This window comes from Ambystoma mexicanum, chromosome 5p, assembly GCF_040938575.1.
Source record: "Ambystoma mexicanum isolate Mex_15411 chromosome 5p, UKY_AmexF1_1, whole genome shotgun sequence".
NCBI lineage: Eukaryota > Metazoa > Chordata > Amphibia > Caudata > Ambystomatidae > Ambystoma > Ambystoma mexicanum.
Window position 1 is genome coordinate 128,486,695 of NC_090930.1, and position 23,130 is coordinate 128,509,824.

Here is a 23,130-nt window from a genome sequence, read left to right on the forward strand (position 1 = left end):
ATTTCGCCTGCTTTTCCTTCACAGTTTTGCGAATGTGGTCCATGTTCAATTTTGCTTCCCCAGTGCCCTTAAATATCCATGCAGGTCTCAGTCGATTTGATGCAACTCTGCCTCGCATCATGGTGAATGGCTCAAAATTGGTGGTAGTGTGTGGAGTTGTCCTATATGCACAAAGGGCTTCCTTAAGTGTCTCTCTCCACGGGAGGGCATTGGCTACGGCCAGTTGAACCACACTCTTCACGAACCTGTTCATTCTCTCTACAAGTCTGTTTGCAATCGGTTGATACAACGAGGTCGTTATGTGGTTGATAGCTCTATCTCTGAGGAACCCTTGAAACTCTAATGATGTGAATTGTGATTCATTGTCGGAGACTAATTCCTTGGAGTCTCCCTCTCTACTGAATACTTCTGTCAAACATTCTGTGATTTTCTTCGTGGTGACGTTTGTTTTGATATTCCCCATTCCGTCCATTTAGAGGTGTAATCTACGAGTACTATGATGTATACTCTAACAGCTTCAAGGTTTTCAAAGGGTCCCATGACGTCTATTGCCAGTTTAGACCACACATTCTTAGGAGGCTCTATTGGTTGTAGTGGTGTCTTTCTTAGAACTTTGGACTTGTCACTTGTGGCACAGGCAGTGCAATTCTTGACAACTTCTTCTGCCTCTCTCCACATGTTTGGCCACCAGTAGTTGCTCCTCACCCTGTTCTTCGTCAAGCTTCTTCCTAGGTGTCCTTCGTGTGCTAGGTTGAGCAATCTTTTTCTGAGTTGTACAGGTGGGATTACACGATCACCTCTATAAACATGTTCCTTATCCATGGATATTTCTTCCTTGACAGGTATGAAGTCTGCAAGGTCTTGAGTAAATTCGTTCCAGTCATTGACTATGGCTTTTCTAATCTCTTGCTGTTCTGGATCAGTGTCGGCTATGTTTTTCCATTCATCTTTGGGAATGGTTGGGTTTATAGTGGCTATGATGTCGTCTCCATCTATGCATTCCATCTCGGTGTCTTGGTTGGTCGCTAATCTGGAAAAACAGTCAGCTACTTGATTCTGTGCGCCTGGCGTATAACACACATGGAGGTTATATTGCATAATGTCGAGTATCCATCGTCTAATTCTTGGTGATACGAGGTGAGGTGTTTTGGAGTGGAGGACATGAACTAGTGATTTGTGGTCTGTTTTGAGCAGAACGTGTAAACCCCAGATTAAGTTCCTGAAATGTTGTAGGATCCACTTCACACCTAGGGCTTCCCTTTCAATGGTGGAGTAATTTAACTCTGCTCCTCTCAATACCCTTGATGCGAATGCAATTGTCACCATGTTCTTATTCTGTAGTTGTTCTAATACCCCCACCTAAACCAGCTTTACTGGCATCAACTGATAGGATTGTCTTGGCTTTGCAGTCAAACATTCCCAAAGCTGGCACTCGATTGATGTTGGATTTTATCTTTTCAAACTCGACCTTACACTCCTCAGACCACACAAATTTTACTGCCTTCTTCATGAGACTTCTCATGTTCCTGGTCCCATTGGCATAGACATTTATGAACTTGGAATAGTATTCCGTCATGCCGAGGAAACTCCTCAACTGGTCTTTATTCTCTGGCTCAGCAATATTCAGTATAGTGTCCATTAGCTCCTTCTTGGGACTGATGCCCTTGGCATCGATAGAATGGCCAAGATACAACACTTTATCGCATATGATGTTGCATTTGTCCAATTTTAGAGTGAGGCCACTTCTCTGGATTACTTGTAAGGCACCCATTAATTTGGCGTCATGCTCTTCTTCAGTGATGGCTGAGATGAGGATGTCGTCTTGGAAGCAGTGCACGCCTTCCAGGCCCCCAAATAGGTGTGACATTAATCTTTGAAAGACCGCAGCAGCTGAAGCGAGCTCGAACAGCATTCGTTTGAACATAAATGCACTTAAGGGAGTGACGAATGACGTAAGACTCAGTTTTCTTCCAGAGCAATTTGGTGATAAGACGAGGATACGTCCAGGGTGCTGAAATATCTTGCTGGTTTCATAGTTGTTAACAATTCGCTTATGTTCGGGAGGGGATGTCTATCAATCCAGATGCTCTTGTTCAGGTCCCTCAAATCAACGCACATCCGTATGGAGTTATCAGGCTTCTTCACCAACACTATTGGAGCGAGCCACTCTGAACTTTCTATGGGCTGTATGATATTTTGTTTGCATAGACGCACAAGTTCATTCTTCAGTGCTTCTTTTGTCCCAATGGGAACTCCTCGAAATCTGTGCGCTATGGGAATGGCACCCCTTTTCAAGACAATCTTGTGTTGGAAGCCCTTCAACAGTCCAATCTTTTCACTAAACACTCCAGGAAATTGTTTTGCCAGTGCTAATTTAAAATCAGTATTGTCCTTCAGTACACTCAATATGGGGATTTCTTCTCCAGGATGGATTCTAACTCGGAGGACGGTCTGTTCCTCCCAACCTACCACAGATGAGCCATTTCTTGCTATGAAGAGTCTACAATACGTTTCTCTGTCGCGGAACTTGAGTTTCACCCATGTGCATCCATTGATGTCTATAGGGGTCTTCCCATATCCTGTTGCTTTCACTGGAGTGCTCCGTATGTCTTGCATCTTGCCTGATAATTCTTCAAGAAAGGTTTTGACGTCCACCATGGTGTATGGGGACGCAGTGTCCACCATTATGGGCAACGATATGCCGTTAATTTGCGTATTCACCCAGGGTCCTTTAGACTGCTGCAGGGAGGTGACGGTGAGTATCTGTACTTGAGGACTCCTTTGATTGATGTTTAACATATTATCATGATGTCCTTGATCTCCTTCGACAATTCTTACCATGCCTCTCGGGGCCCTGGCGAAGGGTCGTCTGACAAACCTGCTAGATCTACTGACCCTTTCGCGCATGTTCCTGCAGACTTTTGCAAAGGGTCCAACAAAGCCACATCTGTAACACTCAACAGCTGCCACCGGGCATTCTTTGTTGGTGTCATTGTGTTTGTACCAACCACATTTTTGGCAACGTCCTGGATTTTGATTGCCGTATTCCGAAAGTCTTCCTCTACTGGAGTTGGATCTTGAACCATATGTCGATGCTCTCCTCACCATTGCCAGTACAGGTTCGCCCATGTCTCCCTCAGGATTATCTTGAATGGCTTTCACTTCTATGTTCCCACTCTGGTCAAATCTTTCCTTCATGCAGCGATCACCCAGTTCCATGCTTCTTGCTATTTCTGTGGCCTGCTCCAATGATGGGTTTTTTGTCTGCCATAGTCTTTGTTGTATTCGTGGATCAGCTACATTTAGCACAAGTTGGTCCTTCAAGTATTCATCTCCGATGCCTGTGAAATTACAAGTTGACATAAGTGCCCTGAGAGAGGTCATGTAGGTGTCAATTGATTCACCCTTCAGTTGTTTCCTGGAGAAGAACCTGTATCTCTCTAGTACCACATTGGTCTTACTGCCGAAACATTTGGCAAGTTTAGCCATTGCACTTTCAAACTTGTGGTTGCCATCACCACCTGCATCTTCGGATTCAGGAAGCGCCCTGAATATCCTTAGGGCACTCTGCTCCCACACAATTCAATAGAGTCGCTTCCTTGAGGTCATCGTTGAATTTATTTCCACCAGCAGCCCTCAAATATACTTGGAAGCCATCAATCCACTGCTCCCATGGACACACTGGGTTTCCAGGGCATGGGAGATACTTTGTTGGGGGCGGGACGCTCTGCATGGTGGGGTCTTTCGAAAGTTATGGAATTAGGACTGGAATAAGTGATTGTGTTGTATCCTCCTACTGTCCTGAATGGACAGTATGGTAGATGGTAGCTCACTTGATAATGGATGTTGCATGCGAGCGTTGCAGAGGCTTTCCCAGACACTCTGCACACCCCACGTTACAATCTTATGTAAACGCTCCCTCTCAGGATCCAACGCGCCTGTGAATGCGCTCCTTAATAACATTGCTTAATAATACCATGCAACGGGAGTGATGTTCCCCAAGATGGCTGTCCCGTTGAGGCACGTTGCTGGGTCCTTTACTCTGCCAGGCAAAGGCCGTTGGAGTTTGGAGGACGCAGTGCCCGCATGCCTCACCGCAGCCCAGTACCTTGCCCAATTTTACGGTACAATTTGGTTCACACCGCCCTTGTGCTCTCACCTCGATCGATGGGGATGGATCTTTACAATCGGTGTGGCGTAGATGGTGTGCAGCAATGGCAGGGCCAGCACTGGAATATGGGCACGGGAGCGGGCGGCCGCGGGATGTTGAACGTGAGACTCTGTGCTCTGTACGGCTGAGGGGGAAGCTCCGGGGGCCTTGGCTATGTCCTCGTCGCCATATGTAGTAAATTATCACACAAGTATAAGCCATAGCTCTCAACCATTTGTGTCGTAAAGGCGGGTGAAATCACCCGATTTTGTTTTGGGCGGGTGAGACGCCCATTGGAATGAATGGGCGTCCAGGAGGCCTGGCGGGTGAGTCAGCCCTTTACAGGGCAGGTGACACCTGCCAGAAGCGTGTGAGTTGAGAGCTATATATAAGCTTTAGATGGAAGCTTTATTACGCCCCCGGAGTACAGGACCACCGGGAGTAGAGTGAATACAAACATTCTTCACAAGAGAACGTTCTAATATCTATACGTTCCACTGACAGTGATGTCAGTGTATTCTATGTAACAATTTGCTATATTAAAATAGAAATAGGACCGTCATCGTCAAATGCTTTCCAGCACATGAGTACTCCGTGGCTATGTTTAAGTTTCACATTCGCCATAAAAGTAAAATTTAAACAAGTTATATTTACATCATACAAAAGAGTGTAATTTTTTTAAATCCCTCGCAAATTAGTATATTCCCTCGGTTCGGTGCATGGTTTCAATAACAAACCGTCTTATTTTTTGACTTTGCAAGCAACATTATTGTCATGGATGCTTTTATGAGCACATAGACTGCACTACGCCGCTCTGTGCGTCTCAGCGTTGCTACGGAGACCGACAGCTGCGGCGTGATGGCGGCGACGCGTCGCTGTTTGATGACGACACAGAATCCGTCTCCACGTCGCACTGTTTGATGAAGATGGCGGAAGCTGAGGAAGAGAGCAGCAAACCGCTGGTGAGAAGGATGGAAGGGAGGCGGGCAGGACAGAGCCCCCCGCCCCCCAGCATATATGATTCAAAGGGGAGCTCAGGGAGCACCATGTGTAAAAGGGGAGGGTCAGCAAATTACCCACCCCTCAAATTGTGATCTGTAGGAAAGAATATAGCAGAGGGTCTTCAGCTGTCAAAACTGTAGTGTATGTCTTGCTACATTATTATACCAAAGTAAAACCTATTGCAAGACGTTGGCTATCGTTAATAATTTGCCGTGTCACAGCAGGAACCAGTCTGTAAAGAAAAGAAGGGTTAGATAACCCATTGAGTTAAGGGCTCGCTGCTGTGATTTGTGTTCAACCTGCAGATAGTTCAGATTGTAACAGGGTCAACCTGGCCTTCCATTGTCCAGAGGTTGAGTGCACTTGTATACATATTGACAGTTTGAGTCATTTTTTTGAATTGTGATCTGGTTTATTACAAATTTTTACGCATGCAACAATCATCTTACAAATTTATCATTTATAAGAAAAAGTACAAATTCATCATGAAATCCTTTACAAATCATCATTTTCAAGCATGCTTATTTCCTCTCTTTCAAGTTTGTCTGCCTCTAGTCGGGTAATTCACCCTTTTTGCTGGTTATATTCCGACTCTTATAAACATTTTTTATTCTTGCATTAACTCATGCTGTTTTTCCTTTCATGAAAAATAAGTAGAGGCATACTGATTTTCTTTCTATGGATTATACCCATCTCTTAACATGTAAATTAACCTAGTTATTGGTTATATTCAAACATTTTGCTCCAACATTTTGTCTAAGAAGTTCACTCCTGCACAAACTCGTGCTGGATTTTCTCCTAGAAGAAACAAGTGCCACTACTCACCTATTGACAATGACTAAGTATTAGTAACGTATTCTGACAGTTGTGTTGTTCTTTACAGAGTTAGAGCAGGACACAGATGTTTCGTTGTTTCTGTACTGTCAGGATTTTGGCAGAAACGACAAATAATAGTGTCTTGGCAATTCGCTTTTTTCGGAGCAAATATACGTTCCTTCATTGCATAAAGGTTCTGTCTCAAATGTAGGATGCGATTGTATTTACTAAGGTGTGGTATGGCAGAGTTGGGTAGCGGGTTGATGCAGTGCTTGACCGCTTTAAAGAGGCCTCTGCTTTTGTTGGCTTCTGCTACGGTATTCTGATAATAGGAGGCCTTGGCTGTGTTGATTAGTTGTCGGCAGGCTGCTCAGATTTCCTTGAGGAGCGCCAGGTTGGATGCAGTCCTGGAGTCCCGCCAGGTTTTCTCTTATTTCCTGATGACTCTTTTGATGAAGTTGACTTCTTGCATGTACCATGGTACCGACGGTTTCCGTTTGCAGGTGCGTTTTTTCAGAGGCACGTGTTGGTCGATGGAGGGTGAGAGAGTGGCGTTGAGTGCTTCCAGTAGAGTTGCAGTTTCGGGTGGGGGTGTTTGATCCATGTAAGATGTAGGTTGACGAGGGCTTCCACTGGGAATTTCTTGAAGGACCAGAAGGTTTGTCTGCCGGGTTTCTGCTGGGAGTGCTTGACTGGGGTGGTGTCCAGGATGTTGAAAGTGAGGCCTGGGTGGTGTGAGAAACCAGAAGGTGTCTCCCTGACTACTCCCCGGGAATCTGTCATCCAGATAGCCAGGACACGGCCATCGCTTTTGGATCCAGTTCCTGGGGGTGGACCAATGTGGGAGGATCACCTGGGTGAGAAGCCTTGGGGAGTGGGACACCTTGGGCGAAATGCGGTATTCACCCCCGCACCCCTCCCTATAATCCCTTTTGACCCAGCCTACCAGGTAGGATATCTGGGAACTGTTACCCGCTCCACCCCCCTCCCACTTCCCTTCACGAAGTCTGCTACACAGACAGTCCGCTCTGGGAGAAAACCGACTAGTACCTGAACCATCTACTGGACATGTCCCATTACCATGGTCGGGCAGAGTCAGGCAATCGCTGTTAAAGACTCACCCCTGATCTCCATTGAATTGCCCACACAGATAAAAGGCGAAGTATTAGAGCACACTTTGAGCGAGCCAGAGCACACGAAGGAGCAGTTTCTTTCAGGCCACAGCTTAATCGATGGAGAAAGACAGGCCGAGAAACACATATAGGATTGGTGGTACTGGTGCAGATGTCGGAAGCGGCAGTAGTTTTCTGCTTTCCATGCTGCTTGACTCCAGCTTCCTGCTAGGTCCTTTCCTTTCACGCCGGCGGTGTTGCTGGATGCGGCTGCTCGCTTTTCCGCGGTGAAGCCTTGGCGCACCATGACCTCGCGGAGCAGCTTCCCCACCTTCCACCCTACAGCCCTGGCATGTCGGGCACTTTGGGCAGTCGTGTCACTGCTATACAGCACCAGTGGATTATCGGGTGGACGCGCGGGAGCGTCGTCCCGGATCCACTGGGGGGGGCTACAAGACACATCCTGGCGTGGTTAGTATCTCGAGTCTTTGCTGTCAGCTGGCTGATTGTTTTTCTTCTGGAAGGGTAGTCTCCACTTTATGTGCTGCTTTCTATTCATTCATATTGTTAATGTGGGTTGTAGTTTTAGCCCAATATGAGAACTGGGATGGCAGCACACAAGGAGACTGGGGCCAACCCTATCTCTAAATTGGCCTTGGGGTTATTAGCTGACACCATGGCCTTATTGCCAATGACTAACAGGGATCGTGTAGCGGAGGTTGCAGCTCTTAGTGAGCGCAGGAGATTGAGAGTGCTTAGTAAGCAGAGTAAACTCCCTGCTATGAACATGGCCCTAACTGAAGACCCTGCCCCCTCACATAAAGTATCTAGCCAAATGCAGGATCTTGACAGACCGTCTGTCTGTGGCGAGCATTTGGATAAGTGCTTTGGGGAAGTGTTTTGGGCTGCTGTCTTGCTGTCCTGCTGGCTACTGCAAAGGTCTTTAATCTGACGTGGAAAAAACCGCGAGCGAGCTGAGGCGCGGGTGTCACGCTGCAATCACGGACACATCTAGCCTCTGATTGGCTGGTACTCGAGATCTGAACTCTACCCACTGAACCTACTGAACCTACTATTGGCCCATAGCAGATCATTTACCCTATAATGGCAAACGTATTGCTTTTTTGAAGTTTTTTTTTTAGTTTCTTGCACGCCCACCCACCCGGAACCATACAAAAGAACCGCGCGTGCGCATTTGTGCGCACGCATTTGGATAAGTGCTTTGGGGAAGTGTTTTGGGCTGCTGTCTAGCGAGTCAGCGAGAGAGCGTGTTGGCGCTGGTTATTTGGTATTGTATTTTATTTTCTGTGTTATTTTATGCCAACTGGCTTCTTTCTTCTTGACTATAACTCATTAGTGTTTCTCAGTGTGCCTGGTGGTGGTATTATTTTTCTATCATTATTTATTTATACCTGAGCGGGCACACGTTAACAAGGGAACAGTAATAATTGGAAACTGAGTGAAATTAGTAACTTATTTGTTTATTAATTTTGATTTACTACCGAACTGCGGCAGTAGTTGAATGACACACTACACTCTGACTAGCAGCATGCCACCCATATCCGTTATAAGAGCGAAACTGGATGGACCATGCAGCGACAACATAACTGGGAAAGCCCTTTTACAAAGTTGCTTAACAGCATTACTACCGAGTGCAGGACGCGCAATCTCCAAGCGTTCAGCCTCAGTGTCCAATCATCCTAGATTATGCCCAAGTGAGAGTGCAGTTCTGGAGGGAGAGGACAATAATGACAGTGCTTCCCATTCCGCCCAGTCCGTCCCTTCGGTGACAAGACTGGCAGATCAGCCACTCCCTAACATGAGTGCCGATCCCATACAGACCCTCAGACCTGTTATTGCAAATGCTGAAAGTGGTTCAAATGGTACTCCCACAGACACCACGATAATGTCATGATGCCCGCTCCCGGGGAGCCGGTTCAAGCCCTGCGTCCCCGAAAGCGGACATCCAGTCCCCAAGGAAGGACCCAGCAACCCCATATAGGGTCCCTTTGGACAGTGTCCTGGCGCCTATGGCGCCAGGCTCATAAAAGACATCAGTCCTGGCGCCATAGGCGCCAGGCTCATTATGGGAGTGCTTGGGTGCACTTACCTGATGCAGACCATGCTGCAGGATCCCGGCCTCCTTGAGGCCTGAAAGGAACTACTTTACCTGTGGGACTAATTTACTATCCGGGCGTGGTCGGGGAAGGATACATACCTGATTGAAGGAAGGATACATACCTGGAACTTCTTCCAAGGCTATTTAAACCCCACCCGAACAGCCACACGTGCTTTGTGGTGTTCTGCATCTAGCAGCTGGACGCTCACCGTGTCTGCTCCTGCATCCTGACTTCTGCCACGCCTGCCAGCCTCCTGGATCACCTGCAAAGGAAGAGAAGAAGAGAACAGACGAAGGGAAAAGTCCTTACCTGCTAAATCCGCATCCCGGAGACATCTCGCCGACAATCCTGAAAAGGAAGACTTTAATTTAAAAGCTCATCGCGTCGATCGCTGCAGCGCCGCATTCCACTCACCTTTACAGGGCGCCTCCATGTTCAGCAGCGATCATCCGGATTCGCAGTCACGCCCCAGCGCCTAGGGAGAAAAAGACCAGAACAAAAGGTGAGAGAGACAAGGGAATAAGGAAAGCTAAATCTCCATGTTAAGACTTACCTGTTGATTCATTCCCTCTTCATTTCCGGTCCGCGCCACATCCTGGCATTTCCAGACCCCGGCCCCTAAGGGGAAAAAGAGACATCAGCGTTAATGAGCGAATGAAAAGACATTACCAAAAAACGCTCATTAAAGACTTACCTGATTTCTACAAGGATTTCACCTCTCATCTCGGGTCGGTGCCTGTTCCCCGGCATTCCGTACCCCGGCCCCTATGGGGAAAAAGACACTAGCATTAGTACATTAATGCATGGACACAAGGGGAACCTCTTATCAAAAAACGTACCTGGAAGCCAAGCAAGTTTGGTCCTCACCAATCCGAAAATCCAGTGAAGTAACTGGATATCAACGCGCCCCTGCATCAGAAGCAGGATGGAGAGCTCGTCCTTCCAGACCCTAAGGTGAGACGCTACGAGAAATCACAGAAGGGTTTTGAGGAGGGTGAGAGGGGAAAGTGGGAGGCCGATTGCATTACCCCGCAGACAGTTAATCCCCTATTTTCGCCTACAGAAGGATACTTCTGCGAGCCAGGCAAGCCAGATTTGGGGGCCCGGTCCAGTCCGTCTTCCGAACCCTGCGCATCACCTTAGAAGAGGTCCCAGCAGCGCGAACCAGGCCAGCGCCTCCGTGGGAGTCAGGTGAGCGTAACAGATAATGGCTGCCTGTCTTACAGAAGATACGCGGACACTATCGACCAATTTGCCGAGTAATAGGATGCTACAGCCAGTACTGTGCTCTGTTTTGGCCCAACAAAAACTAAGGCAAGCTCATGCTCATTTAACTATGATAGGGGAAATTGAGAAGGAGGACATTGAATTCATGAACCTCCCCAATAAAACTCAAGAAGAAAGTATCAAAGTGTTATATATCTGTTCGATATACTGGCGACTTAATTCAGCTTGAAGAAGGTGACAAAAATTGCTCCAAAACAGTTATAGAAGCCGTATCTCCTGTTCTGTCCCATTGTGATAAATAAAGAGGAGGCAATAGGTTCTTCCAGAGACAAAGATAATCCCCCTGCTGAATCTGTTGAAGAATCAGTTTCATTCATAGCCCCCACGCCGAGGCAATTCAGGTTTGATCCAAGTGCGCGGGACTCCCGATTTCTTTATTAATCCCATCAATAAATATAGGAGCTCCTTCCCGGAGGCACCTGCCCTGAATAATACCCTTGCTGCCACGAATACGGCCTTATTGGCTGTTGCAAAACTCTGAGGTATTGGACACAAAGGTCAACAAGCAAACCGCATATATTGAGCAACTATTACTACTAATCTCAACTAACGGGTCTCAATCTAAGGAGGACATGCAAGTTCATGAGCCGGAATTGAATAGCGCCAAAATCTTAAAGTCAGCCTCCACACAAACACTAGTAAACAATTGTACCCATCCATTGTACCCATCCATTGTCATCGCAGCAGACCACCAAGCTGGTCGTACATTGCATAATGACTGTAGAGCAAAGTAAAACGATCGACATAAACACAGTGGTGGAGGCTAATTCTAATTCCCCTAAGGTGGCGGTGGCAACAACCATTCCCACAGTTAACCATAACTCCTGTGGCCTCGCAACAGACAGAGACAGATCTGCCTGTGCGAGAGACGGTTACCACAAACATATTAGAAGTTTTTGGTACTGTGGTTCCCAAATCTATCACCTCACGAGCTAGTAAAAAACGTAAAATTCTAGTGGCAAAATCAGAGATATCCAGCCCAAGGCTTCCTAGTGGAACCAAACAGAAGAAAATGATGGAAGCAAATACAGGTCAGTCCAGCACACATGCTCAGGCTGTAGAGCAGATTAATGTCCCAGAGTTGCCATACAAGCCATTGGATGATTTGGCACGGATGATGACATCCATTGATAATCAACGGGTTTCCCAGACAAACTTGTTGGAGGCAGTTGCCGCTATGCCATCAGCTGTGACCGTTGAGGCTGTAAATGAGAACCATGAACAAAATACTAACGTTCGTGGCATGTCTGCATTGGCAGTAATCCAGAAGCAGATACAAAGTTCAATTGAATCTTATATGAAGCTCCAGCCTATCCAACCACAAAAGATGACATTGGGTGAGCAACACAGCCTACAGCAAACAATCATTCCAGTACAACCCGCCAGGGTCCAAGACACCAATCCTAATTCTGTCCAAAATATAAGTACGAACGACCATACAGTTCAGACCGTCATATCCACCGAAGCAGCTAAGAAAGTTGACCCCCATACTGTTGACCTACGAGAGGAGATCAGGGCATCGGTGGAGGCTTACTTGGAACAGAATACCAAATTAAAGCCAGCCGAAAACCCCTTAGCTCAACCAATGCAAATGATCTCAGTACCTCCTCCAAATCTATTGTCAGTCTCTAGACAGGAGATACGTGATGAAATCAAAGCATCTATTGAAGCCTATGTTCTGCAGACAAATGCCACCAACCAAAATGTCATGCCATTGTTAAACTCGGAAAAAAGGTACCCTTCGCTTATGCCTTTACTAAAGGGGCCCCAATCATCCTCTTCTAACAATCGGGAGAGGGGGGAAATGTCCTCGGCAAGATTGCTAAACCAGGCAAGAGATAGACCTGCTCAAAACAAAGAAAAAAAGATCAGACTCGCCATTGTTTTATTATCAAGTGTCGGGTCTCCCCATTGAAAAAATATGATTTGAACCGTTCAAGCGTGCTCAACATATGTGCAGAAATTCCTGCCCTATAACAACGGTAGACATTGATCAGATCGGATTCATAAACCATACCGACTTGTCCTCGGCCCGGTTATATATACGATCATCCTTGGTAGCAGATACATTTTGGCAAGCAAGAATGTCTCTATTTGATATGGGATTCAGTTTAATACAAGAAACCCTCTCTGGTGCTCCAACGTTGCAAGGCCATATGTCACGAATCGTTATGTCAACTCGCAATGGATCACCTCAGCCAGGTTTATCAGATCAAGTGAGGCCTGCATAACTATTCACAGATACAAAATCCATAAGCCTGATTTCCTGGAATACTAGGGGCATCGTCATTTAAACTCTATCTCCACTGGGGAATTGATTGATATTGATATCATAGCCCTCCAGGAAACCTGGCTTTTGTTACCTCCTATCTGGGACTCGCATGTAATTTTGTTCACACCGGCGGAAAAAAGTTCTCTGGGCAGACCCAAAGGAGGTTTATTGATGGTTAAAAAAACTAGTGGACTACAACCAAAGCTTTGCCAGTCTCCATCACCTCCTTTCAAGTGGTTAAATTGTCCATCAGTAACAAAAAATTGGCAATAGTAAATATATATTGGTGCCTTAACACATTAAAATCTGATGACTTTTTCGAGCAACTTGTACATATATTGGATACCTTTAGCATTAGAGGTTGGACTGATGTATATTGTAATATTGGGTGATCTCAATTTACATCTCATATCAAATGCAGACGTTGAATTATCAGGCAATGAATTGACCTGGTCCACAATAATGGCAGAGCAAAATTTTGTCATGACGAATATAAATATAAGGGGAGATATCCCAGCCCAGGTAACATGGAAAAGAGGAGCCCAGCATGCTATTTTAGACTATGTATAAATGAATGCAACTGTCTTTAACTGTGTTCAAACACTGAAGGTAATAAATACCGATCTAAGTGATCATAACAAGTTAAAGTTATCCTTTCAGATCATAGAGCCCCAAATAATTCTGTCAGCAAATTCAAACATATCAGATGTCTCAGTAAACAACCGGGGTAACAGATTGAAGTGGAATCGAGCTAAACTACAATTTTTTGACTAAAATCTCGAAAAAATATATCGATGCTCTGGATTGGTTAATAATGATTATACACTTGCCATGGAGATGTTCAAACGAATCAACAGAGGCGAAACCTTTAACAAACAGCATATCCATATTTTTGATCTGGACATTAAGCATAAAAAAGCAGGGTTAAGGCGAGAAATTCGGCAGTTAATGAAGTCGGTTACTACAGACTCTGCAATAAAAATTAAACTACTAAAACAGAAATATAAAAGGTGGCTTAAAATCAGAAGAGCCAAGCAATATGAATTGGATGGGGCGGCAATGCTTAAGCAACTTATTACCAAATCTACTGCTGGCATCTGGGCCCTGCTTAACCACACTTCAGGCAATCCCCAAATGGTTACCCAGACTAATTCGATCTCAGCGGAGGCATGGCAGGTGTATTTTCAAAACCTATATCTTTCACTGTTTACCAATATACAACTATGCTTGCAAACTGAAGTAGCAGCCCATGTCTTTTTATTTGACATCGATGACATTAAACTTTGTATCACCAAATTAAGCACATCTCAGGCCGTCGGCCCGATGGGCTACATAATGCCATGCTGAAAATGCACGTGAATGAATGGGCTGGGATACTACATCACATTTATGCTCAAGTCTTTTAAATCTGGTCTTATTCCTGAGACTTGGAAAAAATCAATTATCTTGCATATTTTTAAAAAGGGTGATCGTGAGGATCCCAGGTCTTGTAGGCCGATAGCATTACTGGATTGCCCGGGCAAATTATTTGCCAGATTGTTATTAAATGTCTTTAACACCTGGCTGAATCGTATGAATTTGCGTGACCCATTTAAAACGGGGTTCTTACAGGGTATAGGCACTGCGATTAACATGATCACTTTCAAGTATCATCCAGAAAGCCTATCAGTGCAAGCAACCATTGTATTTTGCATTTATTGATTTCAGAATGACTTTTGATGCTGTACCAAGAGAGCTCCTGTATAAAAAAAACTGGCTGATGCTAACTGCCCTTGGGAAATCTTAAAATGGATTATCCAACTGCATTCAAACACCACGATCCAGGTCAGATTAACAAAGGGTGGCTTACTAACAGCCCCAATTGAAACTGCCAGAGGCCTGAAGCAGGGGTGCCTGCTGGCGTCTGCTTTATTCATTTTTTTATATTTCAGATGTTAATCAAGCTTTTGCCCAGTTGATCACAGATTCTCCAAGAATCATGGGGGTGCACATTTGTTGGCTATTGTATGCTGATGACATGATACTCATGTCCCACACCCCCAAAGGCTTGCACAATCTATTGGGTGCCTTGGATGAATATACCCAAGCAAATGACATAACTATTAACATTCCCAAAACAAAAATAATACAATTTGGAACAAGAAGACAAAGTTTAGCACGGCTTCAGTGGCCTTTGCAAAACTGCCAAATTTCTGGGACAAATGCCTATGTGTACCTGGGAATGATTATATCCAATCAACGGGCGAATGAACACTATAAAAAACAAGGGATACCAAAACTACAAACGGCCATCTCGCAAGCCCTTATCATTAAGGCCAGATATTGCAAATTTTAAATTGTACCAATAATTACTTATTTCAAATTAAGTCATTCCTGTTATACTGTATGGTGCAGAGACCCAGAAACTAATGACCTATTCTTATTAGGCCTTTAGAGAAGGCCGGTTCTGGTGGCAAGTGTTAAATTTACCTATTTCTCAACCACTGCCACTCCTAATATATGAACTGGGCTTAATTTCCGTATATGGAATCTATAAATGGAAACTATGTGCACTATACCGTAAATGTCTAATGAATCAACCAACAAAAGGAATTACTAACATCATCTCTACTTACTTGTTGTGTTCAATGGATAACTTTCCTAAAATGTGGCGCTTAAAAATTCAGTCTGTCCTAGAAAAGGCACAAATTGATGCAACCTTGTTAATTGAGAACCCAAATCGAGCTAAAACCAAAATTTGGGAATTGGACTGGATATGTACTCATGCGGCATGTTGCAAATTATATGGTAAAATCACCCAGTTCAGATCATCGTGATGGTTTTATGAGATTTCTGCTGAACCTATGGCTGACAAATGATGTGTTAAATAGGCGGAACATTGGCGGATCTGCCCTATGATGTCGCTTCTGCAAACAGTCTGCAGAAACTCTCAGACATTTATGTTCCGAATGTGAAGAATAGTTGTCGGCGCGAAGTGTTCATTTTAAGCATTTATTTACTGAATATAGGGACTTGACAACAGATACATTTTGGGAGTTATTATTTTACACCAAGAGAAAGGCGGTGAGATACGCTATTGTAAAAATCTCCATCAATTGAAATTCTGAATATATCTCCATCAATTGAAATTATAAATATATGTACCCTTATAATTCTTGTACTGAGCAATGTCCACTTATGGAGGAAGATATATGAAATAATTGCAATGTTTGAGTATGTGTCACAAATATGGTTGTAAAACTGTTGTCTCGTCTTGTTTTAATGTGTTTTTTTAAAAACGTATATTCTGTGTTTTAAGTTGAAAGGTCTCGAGTTTCTCGCGACCAAAACAACTAATAAAAAATAATAATAAAATAGACCGTCTGTGAAGGCTGGCCACACAGTACAAACACCCCCAAGGACTGAGACACCCATGGTGTCTAACTCGGCACAAGCAGAGCCTATTGGTCTCTCCATTGTTCCCTCCCAGTGGTCCGAGCATATGGCTAATATTGCCAAAGAATTAATCGCATGCAAAGACCCATTTGATCTTGGCCTACTGGCTGAGGCCTTGAATAATTGGGCATCGAGTCTTCGAGTGATTAAAGTGACCACTGTTTCCCTGACGCATGGATCTATCTGTATAGGCGTGTCGTTACAGGCTTCTAGTGTGAATGTTGCCTGTCAAGCCCTTATACAAAGGGAAACAATAGATCTAGGGACTCAAACTGATTGGTGTTGTAAGGTTTCACTGGCACCTATTGGGGTAGTCGTGGATTGTAAGGAAAAGATTCTCGTCCCCAATACAGCTGGATCCCATGAAAATTCTCTGTTGGCATTGCAACGTAAGGTGAACTTTGTATACAAAGTGGTTAATCAGCCTACAATTCTGAATTCTAAACTGAAGAGAGGACTCTCCCGGAACTTACAACTAAAACTGTTACAAATGCCAAAAATAAAGGACGTGAACACACATGACTTCATAATGGATCAGATACATTTTATCTAACTAATGTCCAGAAAATTGAAGGAAAAGAGTCTAAAGAAACCCTACGTAACAAGGTTCTTGCCTGGCTGCGTCAGAGAACAGGACAAGGAGTGGTTAGACGCATGGACCTAATCATCACCCGTAGGATAGATCAGAGCGATTGGTGCTCGCAACCTAATACTGATTGCGTCATAGTGGGCTGTGGGGCTAGCACCCTACCTACCTTTCTTAGACGTTATAAATATGTGCCCAAAGGTGCCTCTAAATGTAATTTGATTCTTTAAATGTTACCGTCTCTCACCGGAAATTTCCTGTTGTATCCTTCCCTATCATAGCTATTGTGTTTATTGTTGAATGTTTTACAGCAGTTCTGATGATGAGTTTACTATCACAGTCTTAAGTCACTTTGCCTATGCCTAGGAAGAATTTTACCTTTCACGCTATGTAGCGTTTATGCATTTGTTTGTTTGTATTTGTCTGCGTCATCACGCCTACGGGTTTATTGTGCGCATAATACATGTAATAAAGTAAAGAGAAAGGAGGGAGATGCCCTTGAGCTTTTCGACGAGTGATTGTTATGCTTTTGAGGTTTTGAGAGCAGCACGTGTAAAGCCAGGAAATTAAGCAAGAGAATCCTAATCCGTGTGTCCGAGATACCCGGCACCCTCCTGCATGACTGGCTGAGCCAGGGAAGAACAGCAGCTGCCTTGATGTCATCTTTGGCTCCCGGATCAAAGCCGAAAGCAGAACCTTCAACACAGCCGGTGAGGCGAGAGGAACTGTATGAGGCTGGTCTGTGTTGTATCTTCAGAGAGCGAACGTTGAGGCGTTTGATGAAAGACGTGAGTATTAGGCAAAATTGTATGCAGTAACCCTGTGGGAGACTACACCAGTCTTGTCCTCTTGGTATTGGGTAACCCACCTATTGATATAGGTCTGTACTACACAAGTTGGAAGAGTGACTGTGCAGCCAGACTTATCTCAAGAGGGGTAAATGTCAGTTGTGAAGCTGTAGCATCGAAATCCACTGATACAAATATCAAAATAACACTACACTCAACGGTTTTCTAGTAAAATTAATTATTTATTTAATGGTCAGTTTTAAATAAGCCTTCTTTAAAAAGGGCAATATGCAACAATAAAAATACACTTATAAGATGTTCTCAGAATCAAGATCAGCAAGTAGATACTCTTTAGAGATGCTTCATACACACTTCTACACCCCGAGGTGGCTTCAATTACTAGGACAGTATTGGCATTTATATATCACTTTTTTCACTTGTTAACATTCTGAGGTTAGGCTAGGGGAGGCAAAAGGTTAGCAGGTTCTCAGAGCATGTGAGCACTTTTCAATCTCCCAATGAAGTCTAGATAGGATCTTTCCCATCACCTATGAGGGACAGTTGGAATAATTCAAGCTACAGACAAAAGTGACCCCTTAGTCAACACAGTACCTTATGCCAGTTCACTCTTCAAGAACTTTCTGATTTAACCCCGCCGTATTCTGCCGCTTTTGGTAATTTTAACACTGTATTTTAACAATTAATATTGCCATTCATTTTATTTTTACTTGCTCTTAAATTTAAATCATTTTTAGATTGCTTGCACCATTGTCAACTTAGTTAAGCTGGTAACGTGATTACTGAACTGTATTTTACTTTGCGCAGTTTGACTGCAACTTCCCTACTTGTGCTGTCTGGGCAGTGGAACTACACTTCCCAGCAGCCTTGTAGTTTCTGTCTGCCTCATTAGTTCAAACCCGGCGCGAACGCGCCGGCGCGAAAGGGGCAAGCCGGTCTGTGCCGGTCCGTGCCGGACGTGTGGACGTTTGGTGTTACTCGGAGCAGGGACCTTCACTTCCACCATGCTCTACGGGTTTCTCAGGGTCTCTCGGCGCACCTTGTGATCAGGTAAACATGGACACGGACATGCAGGCGCAAATCTTAGAATCACAAGTAAGCCCGAGGGAGGGGGAGGAGGCCACTAGTCACGAGGGGGAGGGGGTCTCATTTACCGATACTCGCAGGGAGGAGCTGGAGAAGTGGATGAGCCTGAACATCGGGCTTCTAAACACACGCTCCCTAACTAAACATGCTATCAACATAAATGACATGATATCCTCTCATAATTTTGATATACTGTGTATAACTGAAACCTGGCTCAAAGACCCAGTGGGGCCTACATGTGAGCAGGCCATTCCAGAAAACTACACTATTTACTATGATAATAGAGTGCAGGGAAGGGAAGGCGGGGTAGCTATTATCGCCAAGAACAACCTTAAACTCTTCAAGGTATCTGTAGGATTCAGCGGGTGTGAAGCATTGCACCTCAAACTGATTTTCTCTCCCAACAATTGCCTCAACTTGATAGTTATCTATAGACCACCATCATTGGTCTCAGACTTCTCTCTGGAATTTTGCTCTCACTTAAGCACATTGAGATCCGAAAATGTGTCAACGGTCGTTATGGGAGATTGGAATCTCTGGCGAGTCAACAAGAAGGACAAAGGGGCCATTGCACTGGAAAAAGCTCTGAATAACCTCGACTTCACAGTTTTTAATAAGGACGCCACCCCCCCTCAGGGTAACCAGTTAGACTGGCTGTGTGGTCACAACATTACAATACAAAAATGTAATACAACTCCCTGCATCTGGAGTGACCATTACCTGATTTCGGCCAACCTAAAACTGCCCTGTTATGCTCATAAGCATAACCCCCATATCAAGGTATCAATTAGAAAATGTAAATGAGCGGCAGCTCAAGCCCTGCTTAGACAAAATTCTGTGCTCCTTTCAGGATCACGACTCTTGCATTGATCTGCTCGACAAATATAATAAACATTTATCTGAGTTAGTAGAATCCGTGGCACCACTTACCACTAAGCTAACTAGGAGAATTAGCAATAGCCAAAAATGGTATACTCCAGAGCTTCTTGCTCTGAAGAAGGAAAAACGGACTTTGGAAAGGAAATGGATCACAGATAAATCCGCAGAGAGTAAAGCGAGCTGGAAAGGGAAGGATAAGGAATATAAAGACAAAATTAAGGCAGCTAAGGCTAATTTCTTCAACACAGAAATTGAGCATGCGGACAACAACACAAGTAAACTCTTCAATATTTTGAAGAACATTGAAAAGCCTGTATCTCTTACTCCCCCTTTCGCACCTTCTGAGGAGGACTGTAATACGGTGCTAAATGCATTCCTAGCAAAAACGGAAAAGGCAAGACAAAACATCATCAAAGCCAGAACTTCTCCCAAACAGGAGAACTGCCCCATAGAAATCAAGACTACTGCCAGAGAGCAGCTCTTTCATTTCGACCCTATCTCAGAGGCAGATATGTTGGAGGTGCTAAACAACATGAAACCCACCACTTGCGCCGAAAACATTCTGCCCCCCGGCATCATTCTCCAACACAAGGATATCTTTGCCCCCATCCTCCGAAGAATAGTAAATGCTTCATTTCAAGAGGGCATGGTGCCGAAAGACCTGAAGAAAGTCACTATTACTCCTCTGGTTAAAAAAGCTGGTCTTGATCCCAAAGATCCCGGGAACCTCCGCCCCATAACCAATTCAAACTTCATCCTTAAACTGTTGGATAAGGTAGCTACTCAGAAACTCCAACATTTCGTAGAGAACCAGGAAATCCTGCACCAGCAACAATCTGGCTTCAGAGCATTCCATAGCACCGAAACAGCCATGCTGGACTTGCAGAATCGGATGTTGACTATGCTGGATGACAACAAGTTGGGGATGTTGATGCTGCTAGACCTTAGCGCCGCATTTGATCTGGTGGATCACCCCCTCCTTATCAAGGCTCTCAGAGAGAATGTTGGTTGCTCGGAGGGGGCCATTGACTGGCTTCTGTCCTTTCTTGCCAAGCGAGAGTACATTGGGGTAACAGTTTCTCCGACCCTTGTGATATCATATTCGGAGTACCTCAAGGGGCCAGCCTATCACCAATGTTGTTCAACATCTATATGCGCTCCTTGTGTAGCCTATTGGTGAAAGCCGGAGTGTCGTTTACAAACTACGCAGATGACACCCAACTCATACTGGAGTTAGGGGGTAGGGTTCACACCACAGACAGCGAAGTGATCACCAGGGTTTATAAGATCATTGACGACTGGATGCAGGCAAACTGGATGTGCTTGAACGACTCCAAAACTGAACTGATGTTGTTTGGCTCCAGTCGTCAGCTGGAAAAATTGGGGGCAGAGTATAACACATTCCAAATCAAGAACTCCACAATTCAGGTGGTCCCTAAGGGGAAGACACTAGGGATGATGGTCGATGCTTCGGTCGACTCGCATGCCCAGACCAGTTTCCTCCAGAAAAACACAGCTTACTATCTCAGGCTGATGAAAGCCATCAAACCATTGCTGAATGAGACAAATAGGGCAACGATAGCCAGAGCCATCATCCTCTCTAGACTCGACTACGGGAATGCCCTGCTGTTGGGGGCCTCCTCTAAGGATCTCTCCAGCTGTCAGGTGATCCAAAACAAGGCGGTCAGGTTAGTAAAAAATTTGAAGAGGAAAGATCATGTTACGGAAGAGAGGCTCTCTTTACACTGGCTGAGAGTAGAAGAACGTATAAAGTTCAAGGCTCTCTGCCTGGTTCACAAGTGCCTCTATGGCACTGCGCCCGCCTACCTGAAAACGAGTGTAGTACCCTACAATCCCAGGAGAAATCTACGATCAGGGGGCAAATGCCTATTGATCATGCCCAAGTTTAAGCTGAAAACCGGGCTGGGCAGATCTTTTCTTGTACTGGCTCCCAAATTGTGGAACAGCATCCCTGAACCCCTGAGGTTGGAAACTAATCACTCCACCTTTAGGAAGGTGCTCAAGACTCACCTTTTCAGATGAGGAATCGGTGACGATGCCTCTTAGAGGCTTTCTGGTGGTTAGCAGACCCTTTAAATGTCGTATGTCACGTAGTATCTGTTGCGTATGTTAAAGCGCCCTGATGCCCGCGGGCTACCGGCGCTCTACAAAAACTAAATACATACAATACATACATACATGTCAGAAGAGGAGGATCCACTGGCTTTTGTTCCGGTTGCAGTCTTGCAGATCCTGGGTTCCTGGGTCTCAGTCGTGGGGAAAAGAGGGAGGACGTCGTGAGGACTCCTGCACTGCAGTTTAACGGTTAGTGGCAGCTACAGGCTCTTTTCAGTTCAGCGTCACTTTGCAGTTTCAGCTACCGGCAAATAGCACCACCCCTGGTCTTGGACACTTAATGGACTTTCTTCGCTCCTTGAGTCCAGCACTCTGGTGAGATGACTCAAGCTTGGGTCATCCTGCTTCGGGAGGGTCCTCGGGATCTTCCTGGTGCTCTGGTCCGGCTTAAAGACAATGCACTCGACTGCTGACTTCTCGACCCCTGCACTCGGTTCGAGCAGCAGAAAAGAAATATGGCCAGTCGGGGAAGGTCTTCCAGCAAAGTTCGACTTGGGGTTAATTGGTCCCACCAACCCAAGGGAAGAAGTCGTCCTCTCTGGAGCTTCTCTAGTTGATTCGGAAAAGCAGTTTCAGCACAGCAGCGGGGCGTCACCGGGCAGTTCAACGGTCCAGGAGAATGCAGCAAGCTTCTCTTCATGATTCCTTCGTCAGATGTTTCGTCCAGTGGTCAACTCTGCCTTCAGTCTAAGAAACCTCGCCTTTATGTAGGTTTCTCCCATTCATGCACAGCCTAGCTGTCACTCACACAGCAGGGTGGCTGTCATACAAGGACAGCCAGCCTGCCAATCAGCACTGGGTGCATTCAGGTAACCAAGGAGACTAGCGACAGGGCGTTTTGGGCACCTCCCTCGCTTCCTGCCCTGCCAGACACACTGGAGCCAGAGGCGGGTTTCAGTACTGAAGCCCGCCAAAGGCAAAATGAACAAAAGGGTTAAACCTGGTTTGACACGCAGAGTAAAACCCAAGAAAGACCTCAATAACAAGAAATTGTGAAAAAGGTCACCCATAGGAGCTATACTGCAGCTGTGGGTTCAGCTTGCGGTAAAACGCACAATGGTAGGAACATTAAACCACTGCTACCAATCATTAAAAGCTGTGAGGGTAACAAAAAATGGTACACGAGTAAGTAGGAAAAGGGACTACTAAGTGACCCTCCAGCACTCCACATAAGTTGGGGTGTGCTGGACCTACATAGGAAAAAAGGTAAGTAAAGTCAATTTCACTTTACTACTCTTGGGAACAGTAGTTCACCCAAGAGAAGGTTCTGTGTGTCACAATACAAAATGTAGATGCCTATGGAGTTTTTCAGACCCCAAAAACAAAGGAAACCGAGTCCAAATCAGATCAAAATACAAGAGAGTGAGAAAAAGGTTTCGACATTTCAGGGTAAAATTAAAAAGTCCTATAGTACAGCAAAAGAGCTGGGGGTCTCTAAGGTTG

The 23,130-nt window shown here is 45.1% G+C and overlaps 1 protein-coding gene across 1 annotated transcript in view; it reads left to right on the top strand.

The window, feature by feature from the left end:
* The first annotated feature begins 5,019 nt into the window (after positions 1-5,019).
* The window catches only part of YIPF6 (Yip1 domain family member 6), a 355,485-nt gene continuing 337,374 nt past the window's right edge, over positions 5,020-23,130 (top strand). Inside the window, exon 1 of the mRNA XM_069612519.1 lies at positions 5,020-5,112. Within this exon, the coding sequence (XP_069468620.1) occupies positions 5,071-5,112 (42 nt within the window). The 5' untranslated portion in view covers positions 5,020-5,070. The remainder of the gene's footprint in view (positions 5,113-23,130) is intronic.